General features: G+C 27.8%; 1 protein-coding gene across 1 annotated transcript; it reads right to left on the bottom strand.

Moving 5' to 3' along the window:
• Positions 1-7,252: 7,252 nt before the first annotated feature.
• Positions 7,253-10,315, bottom strand: LOC131599913 (N6-mAMP deaminase-like). Its single transcript, XM_058872151.1, has 11 exons — positions 10,099-10,315; positions 9,927-10,003; positions 9,256-9,347; positions 9,094-9,153; positions 8,778-8,996; positions 8,622-8,698; positions 8,455-8,524; positions 8,262-8,375; positions 8,097-8,163; positions 7,873-7,977; positions 7,253-7,657 (listed from the first exon to the last, which is right to left on the bottom strand). Exons 1-11 carry the CDS (start codon positions 10,176-10,178, stop codon positions 7,533-7,535), a joined length of 1,086 nt encoding a protein of 361 aa, XP_058728134.1. The 5' UTR covers positions 10,179-10,315; the 3' UTR covers positions 7,253-7,532.
• Between the last annotated feature and the right edge of the window lie 1,040 nt (positions 10,316-11,355).

Raw genomic sequence — 11,355 nt, forward strand, 5'->3', positions numbered from 1 at the left:
CAGCAGCGCTTTGAAAAGCGCTCTCATACCCCCCCCCCCCCCCCCTTACCAAAGCGCTTTTGAAAAGCGCTGTCATACCCCCCCCTTACCAAAGCGCTTTTTAAAAGCGCTCTCATACACCCCCCTACCAGAGCGCTTTTCAGAAGCGCTCTCATACCCCCCTACCAGAGCGCTTTTTTCATCATTTTCCCTTTGTTTATTAATTTTTTTTATGCGAAACCTACGAGAGCGCTTTTATGTAAAAGCGCTTTAGTAGTTGCGCTTTAGTATCTTAATTTTGGTGTAGTGTTAGTATTATATTATTTTGGGCTTAACCCACAAATCCATCTAATATTCTATTTTCACTATTTAGGCCCAACTAGTAATATCTCTCTAATAACATAATTAACCAAAATAGCACAATACACACATAATTAAATAATTAAATAATCATTATACCACATAATAATTAAATAAATAAATAATTAAATAAAACATCCAATAAAATAATTAATAAAATAACTAATAAAATCGAGATGTTACAGGTTGCATGGATCAGTTTTTTCCATAATGTTGTGTCGAGAACCATGTTTCTATCTAAATTATTATACTCAAGATATTTCTTAATAATTTTCTCTTATAGTCTTTTTAGATATTCCTCTTTTTTCAGTTGTTTGAGTTCTCTCTATCTGATATACCCTTCTTACCACAAAATTTACATGTCTTCTCTTTACATACGCAAACTAATTAAGTCTATTTTCCACCATCTTCTCTACTTTAGGTGCTACCTCGACACTCTCTCTAATATTTTCATTTCTAATCTTATCATTTTTAGTCTTACAACACATCCAACGCAACATTCTCACATCTGTTACACTTACTTTATTCCCGTGTTAATTCTTTAGCATCCAACATTCTGTCGCGTACAACATCGCGGGTCTAACTGTGGTCCGATAAAAATTTCCCTTCAGCATGATCGGTACCTTTGCGTCACATAAAATCCCTGAAACTCTCCTCCATTTCATCCACCCATCTTGAATTTGATGGTTTGCATCCTCTTCTATTTCTCTATCATTTTGTATTACAGACCCAATATATTTAAATCATGTGACTTGAGAGATGATACAGTCTCCAACTTTCACCTCTATGTTAGAAATGCTTATTCTTTTGTTGAACTTACATTCCATATACTCCGTCTTACTTCTGATTAGGCGAAAATCAAATGTTTCTAAAGCTTGTCTCTAAGTCTTCAACTTTTCATTTAAATCCTCCTTCGAATTTCCAAGTAGGACTATATTATCTACGAAAAGCATGCATCTCGGTGCTATCTCTTGGATGTGTTCCGTGATAATATCCAAAATTAAGGTTAAAAGGTATAGGCTTAGGGTTGAATCTTGATGCAAACCTAATGTAATGGGAATTTTTTTTGTCTCTCCACCGTGTGTTCGCACGCTAGTCGATACGCCTTCACACACACACACACACACACACACACACACACACACACACACACACACACACACACACACACACACACACACACACACACACACACACACACACATATATATATCTTGGATAGCTAGAATATACACAATCCTAACCCCTTTCTTCTCTAAGGCTTTCCACAGAATCTCTTTAGGCACTCTATCATACATCACTACTACAAAACTCGTTTCTAACATCAGACGCGAAATACATTTAACCTCGACAAAAGAATCGAGGTAACGAAGGGCGTCGTGAAAAGTAATGACTTAACACCTCGGTTTTTGAAACACCGAGGTAAAGGTTTATTATTGCATGGGTATCGAACCCACTTTTATTATTTACAAAAACTAGTGCCTTTTTAAATCGGTTTATTATAAAAATGGAGGGGTCATTAGTTTTTTTAATAAAACTCGTTATAATGTTTACCACAATATTACATTTTTTTAATAAAACTTGTTACACTGTTTGTAAAGAATATTACATTAATTTTCCACGAAGATCATATGTTTGATCTTTAATTCTTTGATATTATGGACAAGATCAAATATAGGGAAACTCTTTCATGTGCGAATCTTGCATGTATTTGTTTCTGGTAAAAAAAGGTAAGATAATTAAAATATATAATAAAAAATATTTTCGGTACAAATAAACATTTAATAGAACAAACCTAAAACCCAGATGATTTTCTGCTCTTGCAATCCATCAAAGATAACTTTTCCAAGTTTCCTTAGGTTTCATATGTTTCATTTATATTTCCAATTTTGTAAGAGAACATATATAAGAGAACGCGGATCACTAATAGTGGATTCTGGAGCATTGATAACCTTTAAATGGACGACAAATATTTGTTTAAGATATTTGATTGAAAATAGTGAAAAAAACACTTAACTATCATATCAATTTTTACAACAACCGAGAGGTTAGAGTAAAATAAAATATTTTTTATCCAAAATGGTTACATTGTTTACCCAGAATATTAAAATACATTGTATGAAACAAATCTTTGTAGAATATCATATTGTTTACCCAGAATATTAAAATTACAGCATGAGCAAGTCTCATACAATATTTGTTGCATACAATGTATTTTTAATATTGGGTAAACAATGTAAGCATTTTTGTTAATTTTTTTTGCTATTTTAATTTAACCCCTCGATTTTAAAACAAAACCGAGAGGTTAGAGTTTTTTTTAATGGTTACATTGTTTACCCAAAATATCAAATATACATTGTATGCAACAAATCTTTGCAGAATATCAAGATTGTTTATCCAGAATATAAAAAATGCAGCATGTCCAAGTCCCATACCAGGTTGTAGAGATCTGTCTTGAATGTCAACATACCATCACCAAGATTGATTGTTGATATTATCATTATCACTGCTTTCACTATCGTATACAATTTGCAAGCTTGGAATGCATCCAACTTCTAATCAGGTGTTTGTTCCAAAAATTGGAAAATATTTTTTCAGCACTTGCAACCCATCAGTAAAGACTTTTAGGAATAAATCATAGTTGTTCAAAACCTTCAACAACAACAACAACAACAACGTCAACATCATTGTTTGAGATGGATTGCAAAAGCTAAAAAAATATTTTGTTCAAGGTAGAAGAACTTTTTTTTAGTTTTGCAATCCATCCTAAAAAAATGATGCATTCGACGTGGAGCAGCTACAAATAAGATAATATTAGGGTAAAATATGTTCAAGAGTGTTTTATAGAAAAATATAATTATTTTATCCTTCATTTATTTTACAGTTGTTAACAAATAAAAATATAAAGTGCATTAGTTGGGATTTGAAGCTTGTCCAGAATGGTATATCACATCGATTTTGATAAAAATCGAGGCAACTTGTTTATATATATATATATATATATATATATATATATATATATATATATATATATATACGGCGCGCCTTGCAATAAAACCTCGGTTTTTTTAATGACGTGAAAACTTCGTCACGAAAAGCGTCATTTGTAGTAGTGCACATTCTCCAAGGTGTCTGATACTACTCCATCGTTTATTTTACAGTTGTTAACAAATAAAAACATAAAGTGCATTAGTTGGGATTCGAAGCTTGTCCTGAATAGTATATCACCTCGGTTTTTATAAAAATCGAGGCAACTTGTTTATATATATATATATATATATATATATATATATATATATATATATATATATATATACGGCGCGTCTTGCAATAAAATCTCCTTTTTTTATGACGTGAATGCTTCGTTACGAAAAACGTTATTTGTAGTAGTGCACCTTCTCCAAGGTGTCTGATACTGCTTCATCACTGCTCCATTACACACTTTCATTATTGATTTGAAATTTCACAACACACTTTTTCTCTAATATTCAAAAGGATTTTGAATCTGCTTTAAGTGTTTTGCAAACAAATTCTTTCATCTTCTATCTCATTTAGTTTCTATTTTCGTACGAATCTAAATCTCTTCTTTTGATATGTATGATTTTATTTAGTAGATTATGTTATTGTGATTAAAACTTCTTTGAAGATTTCTTGAGTTTTTAGAGGTTTGCAAAGTGTGTGCGGCCGTGACTTGTTTTCATAAGTACGGTGCAAAATAAGGAGGTTATTTTCTCCCGAATTACTATAGTAGTATTTGGTGGAAGCCTACACAAAAAGTGAGAGTTCTTCTCAATCTTAGAATATACCAACATTCAAGATACCAATAGGATCAAGGAGGGATCATTGTAGAAAATAGACTTTGGAACAACATTCTTGGTGATGGAAAATTCAAGACGATTTCAAGCAAAGATTTCATGAGGATTCAGTTTTGAATAATGTGTATAGTTTAACGAGGATCCAAATGGAAGATTTTATATTTTTAACATTATATTTTCAAATTTACCTCATAATTTAAATTTAAAAAATGCAATTTGTCCTTAATAATTTTCAAATTTTTCAAATTGATTCTTTAAATTAAAAAAATAGAAGTTTGATTCCAATTTTTCAAATTTTAAATATATCCCAAAGTTTTTAAAATGTATAAAATGACCCCAAAATTTTAACAGAATAATTTTAATACCTATCCAAATAAAATAATTTTAAAATGAATAGATTTCAATTGAATAATTTGAATTGTTTAAAATTTTAAATGACCTCATAAATTTTTAAGCAATTTAAAATTCCAGTAGTTTAAATGATTCATTTGAAATTTATTTATTTTTAAATTATTTTGTTTGGATAGAGTATTAAAATTATTCATTGTTAAATTTTTGGAGTCATTTTTATAAATTTTAATTTTTTAGCACAACTTAAAATTTTAAAAATAGGGATCAAATTGCAATTTTTAATAATTAAAGGACAAATTTAAAGATTATTCAGGGCCGATTTACAATTTTTAAAAAAATTTAAAGGACAATTTGAAAATTTTATAAAAAACAGAGATCAACTTGCAAAATTTAAAATAATAATAATAGTATTTAATTTGACATTCAAATTCAATGGAGTATGACTGGAATTTTAAATTCTTTAATTTTATGAGTCATTTCAAAATCATTAAATTTAACTTTGATAAAATACTTTATAGATATCCTTCATTTTAACAAATTTTTTTATCCAAACATAAAATTTTGTCCAAATTATTTTAAATTTCCTCAAAACATTACATTCCTTCATTAATATGTCTTATCCAAAAATGACTTGGACAAAATCTATTATTATTTGGATAAAATTAGGGAGAATTATTAAAATGATGGAAATTTGAAATTTCTCTCATACTCCATATAATATAAATGTCAAATTGATTATTATTAATATTTTATTTTCTGCAAAATTGGTGTCCATACTTTTCAAAATATTTAAACTGACTCCTAAAGTTAAAAAAATAAATAAAAATTGATTTCTAATCATTTCTAAATTAGTTACTTTAAATTTTTAAAATTAGAAAATTGGTTTCTATTTTTCAAATTTAAAATTTGACTCAACTTTTATAAATTAGAAAATGATCCCAAAATGTTAACAGTAACTAATTTTAATATCCTATTTAAGTAAATGAATTTGAACTACCTCACCTTAAATATGTCATAAAAAGTTCTTTGTTTATCTCTCTAAATTTTTCTTTTTAGAAAACTTCATATCTTAAAAAAATGACGAAAAAACCTTAAGTATGACACAAATTACAAAACAAAATGTGTTTTATTTATATCAAATGCCTCACGTCTTCATCCTATCTTTATGTGTTTCACCTTAAACGCCACATGTTTAAACTAAATTCTTTCTATAATCTCAAACATTTCGTGTTTGAGGCAAAAGTGAAATATTTCTATTTTTTTTTTTTAATTATCCCATCTAAATATACTATAAGAAGTTCTACCTTTGTCTGTCTTTATAAGCTTCTCTTTCTAATAAATTTCATATCAAAAAAATGCAAGACAAATCTAAGTTAAGAGATAAATATAATAAAAAATTCTTAAAAATTATGCGTGGAATCTAATACAAATTCATATTTAATAATTTTATTATTTTTTCAATACAAATTTATTATTTAAAGATTTTTTTTAAGTGCTTCAAGCGCATAAGTTAGCATTATCCAATATGTTATTCTAAAATTATTATTTCTATAAAAAAAATTAGTATTTGTCGCATATAATTCATTTTCTCTTTATGATTTACAGCTTGAAAACTTACTTTCATAATTTTATTTTTGAAACCCCAATTAGGTAAGGTGACCATAGTTTCAAACAATAGAAAATTTAGAACCAAGCCATTGAAACTGATGCACATGTAACCCGTGCATTCCTCCAAAAGAAAAATGCTTGGATACAATGTTACCACTAGGGGTGGCAATAAAATCCATTAAGGGAATATCCATCCAATCCGTCCAATATTTTATCCATCCAATCTATCCATTAAATAAAAAATTGTTTAATGGATTCGATCCAATCCATCCATTTAACTATATGGATGGATTCAATCCATCCATCTCATTTGATAAATCCAATGGATCATATTTTATTTTCTAAAACAATTTTTACAACAATTTTTAATTCAATTTAAAATCTCACTATTTTTTTCCTTTATTTTAAATATATCTCTCACACACACTTTCTTCTCTCTCTTAAATATTTAGACTTAAATATTTGATTAATCAATTTATTTTATATATTTGATTTTATAAAAGTCTGTAACTTAAAAAAACATAAATATCTAATTAGATAATGAATGAGAGAATAAATTATGATAGTGTTTCTTTCATATTTTTCATATGTTATGAAATATTTTAAATCTATATATAGCACAAAACAATATATGTAGAGAGAGATTTGTAATAACTAATTTATTGAGATGATGGAAAAGCAACACAAATTCATTAGCACCGCAATATATTTATAATTATAAGTTTCGATTTTTAATGTTTAAGTTGAATAAGAAACTCATTTTTATGTTTTCGTTGTAAAATTTAAAATATAAAATTATTAAAACAATTAATTAAAATTAAATTAATGTTTTGGATGGATGGATATCCATCCATTAAAAGATGTTAATGGATGGATTGGATGGATTTTATTTTTCAATGGATGGATTGGATTGGATATTTTTGAGGAAACTTTGGTGGATTGTTAATGGATTAATGGATTGTTTTGATCCATCCATTAATAATCCAATCCATATCCATCCAATCCATCCATTTTGCCACTCCTAGTTACCACATAAACTTATGTAACGATTTCTACTTTACCACTCCTCTTAAAAAAATCTCTCATTTTTATGAATCCTAATATTCAAACACCACAAATTCTCTAACCACATGCATCCATATAACAACAAAAATAGTAAAATTTCCACATGCATATACATCTGTTTTGACATTGAAAGTGCGAAAAGTAGTACCACCATATATCAAACACAATAATGTCCAACGATTCACAAAACCAAATCTCAAACACCATTAGAGCTAGTGTGAACGATTTGACTTCCCATGAATTCAATTATAAACTTTTGCAGCAAAATAAAAATATCCAATCAGTGTACAATTTGTGTCCATTATTGTAATACCGCACATATATAGTCTTATGAACTAAATGAAAATATTAATTTTACTCTTCCATATTCTTTGACACTGAATTAAAATATTTTCTCAAATCATTCTTCACTCCATTATCTGCAAATATATGCTCCACAGCATTCCTTGATAGTTCAAACATATCCCACTTTCCCAATCCTAGAGAATAGACAAAACAAAATCATGCATTTAACAAAACGTAGACAATTTATCCATAGCACTGCTACCTCTAAAAAAATATCTCCCAGTGTCTATGTTTAAAATTGACTGCGACGTTTGTGATTACGTTTAATTTATTTATTTTTTTAAATTATTATCGGTGTCGACATGTCAGTGTCATTTTCGTGTTTGAATTTCAGAGTAAAAAAACCTACCAAATGAATCAGCAGCATATTTGTATTCTTTGGAGAGATTTGTATTGAAGACACATGTGTCATCAGTACATAGGACTAAAGGATGTTTTTCCTCGTACAAATAAGCTGCATCAACAAGAATCACTTTCAAGTTATAAAATGAATTGTGAAGTTGACCAACAAAAAATTGATTATAAATTCATGATTATCAACTTCAACCATAAAGCAAAAGCAAAAGCGCCTACCAAAATGGTGAACATCTATAGATGGAACAGAGAATGTCCTTATGTTCGATGTCAAACAAATTTCAACCTGAAAATTTTTGAACATCAAATTAACTAATATTCTGTTTTACTTCCAAATTCCAATACCTTAAATTATTGAAAAGAGCTTATGAAACTAATTCTAACCGGAATTTTAGAAGATTTCATCCTTTTCCAATGCTCCTCCTCGAAGAAACAAGCATGTCCAATCCTTTGAGGATGAAAGTCAATCATGTTTTTTATCTCCATCGGATTTTCTATCTATAAACATTCGGTCAGAAGAATAATAACTCGGCCGCGAAACTCATAAGTATCAGTTAAGATCTAAAGAATAACTCACCTCTCCGCAATGAAGTGTTACATTAAGACCTTGTTCTCTCGCGAATTTCAGTGCTGGTAAATATGTAGTCCTATAAAATTTGAAAAACAAATGTTGAGTTTCGAGCATAAGTCTCAATTCACAAAATAGAAAATTCAATTCGAGAGTACTATATCAGATCGATATACCAATCACCGGTTTCCGGATTTCCAGAGAGATCAATTCCAACTACACCGAAATGCCTCATTTCCAATGCTAGCTTAACCTGCAAGAAATAAAAGCATCAAATGATCAAACAAACCTAAAGTTGTTAAATTACTATCACATTTTATTTAGCTTCTTACAGTTTCCATAGCCGCTTCCGTTGTTTCTCTGCGGTCGATGCTCAAGATAAGCCTAACAATGATTCTTTTTCTCGAATTCCCATTGCACTTATCATTGATAAAACTTTTAGAATCATCTGTCTTAGGAATGAAATCCACATCAACTGAACTAACCGACTTTAGGCCTTCGATCACAGCATCAACATACGAGCGTTTGCTCATTCCAATCAAATAGTTTCTCTGAAAGAAAACAATCAATCAAACATTGTCTTCATCATATCAACAATCAATCTCTATTTCAATTCATCAAAGAAAATAACAACGCGTCGAAGTTTACCTTTGGAGTAGTCCTCAACTCCAAATAAACAACATTATCAAATGCAAAATCCTCAATAACCTGATTTTAGCCATTGTCATCATTACTAATAATACAAATGAAATTGCAACAAATTTTGTTAAATATCGAAATTCGTATAGTAAACAAGAAGAAACTATATACCTCTTTTGTGATTCTTGTAACAATGTTATGATCAGTAATAACATTGTGAATTAGATCAAACATATGAAATACTTCTGTCAATGAAAGAGCCTCTGCAATAACAAAATCACAAAAAAAAATAACTGTATTTTTTTTTACCATTATACCCCTATTTTAATTACAATATTATGATGAAAACATAAATAAAATTCTCTCGTAACGGATAAACTCGTAAAATTATACCGAAAAGACATATATTTAAGGACAGAGATATACTAATAAAAAGAAAAAAAATTCCAAAAACATTTGGACAAAAAGAAGAGAAAGTTTGAGAGTAGTCATGTCATGTTTTGTCTGATAACTCTAATCCTGTGACTCTGCTTATCCTAATATGAACAATTTTGTATTTTCCTTTTCTTAACAAAAATCAAACACAAACACAATAACACACAGAACACAAAGGTTTACATCTATGTGTAATAATCAAACTTCATCATGAATTTCAAAATCAATATCAATATCAACCAAAGGTATTATAATTGAAAGGAAGGGTAAACATGAACACTAAAAGACAGAAACATGTGAACAACAAAAAGACACACACAAAGGAGAGTGACATGTTAAGGATGTTTTTTTTATTTTATTTTATTAACATCAAACAGGAGAAGAAAAGAAGAAAAAAGCATACATACTTTTCTTGATGACATGTTTCATGTGAGAGAAATTTATAGCATCCTTTTGAGTTTCATTCAAAGCCTTGGCAAGTTCTCTGTGAATAAAAACATAGTAGTTATAATAATAATGATGATGATGATGATTAAGTTGAAGGAAAAAATGAAGGGGTGGTGAGAATTGGTGAGATACAGGAGTGTAGAAACTCTGATGGATCCATTGAGATGAGCATGCAGTTCAACCTTTGGCATTGACTCACACCATTCCTCCATTTTTGTATGTTGAGAAACTTCACTAGAATAAAGAGAGACAAAAAAGAAAGAAAGGTTATGCTTGCTAGAAGTGTTGTATATGAGTCAGAGACACTTTTCAAGCAAACCTACAGCTGCAACATGACTTTTGTTACCAAATCCAAGCTATATATATATATATATATATATATATATATATATATATATATATATATATATATATATATATATATATATATATATATATATATATATATATATATATATATATATATATATATATATATATATATATATATATATATATATATATATATATATATATATATATATATATATATATATATATATATATATATATATATATATATATATATATATATATATATATATATATATATATATATATATATATATATATATATATATATATATGAGGAGGGATCAAATTACACCCGAAGAGTTACACCATGAGTTACACTCGTTCAAAAACTACATCTCGAATTAATTTTTTTTAAATTCAACCGTTGGATTGAAATATAATATCATATAGATCATACCTATAAAGTTTGAGCTTAATCTATAATGATTTACTATATCATCAAGATATCCAAAGATTAACGTCAAAATGAGCTTTCATATAACGTTAATTTTGATGTAATTCAATGACATAGTAAATCATTATAGATTAAGCTCAAACTTTATAGGTATGATCTATATGATATTATGTTTCAATCCAACGGTTGAATTTAAAAAATATTAATTCAAGATGTAGTTATTGAACGAGTGTAACTCGTAGTGTAACTCTTCGGGTGTAATTTGATCTCTCCTCTATATATATATATATATATATATATATATATATATATATATATATATATATATATATATATATATATATATATATATATATATATATATATATATATATATATATATATATATATATATATATATATATATATATATATATATAGTTGATAGTAATTTATTAAATGAAATAAAAATTATATTTTTATTAAATGATAGTTCAAATATGTATTTCATCTTTTAAATATATTATCTTTTGATTTTATTTATTTATTCCAATAAATAGTATATAATTTTTTATTCCCTTTTGCTTTATTTCTTCTAAATTAATTACATATCTATTAAACTAGTTGATTTGGTAACTATCTATTAAATAACATAAATTAAA

The sequence above is a fragment of the Vicia villosa genome, linkage group LG4 (assembly GCF_029867415.1).
Source record: "Vicia villosa cultivar HV-30 ecotype Madison, WI linkage group LG4, Vvil1.0, whole genome shotgun sequence".
Classification (NCBI taxonomy): Eukaryota; Viridiplantae; Streptophyta; class Magnoliopsida; order Fabales; family Fabaceae; genus Vicia; species Vicia villosa.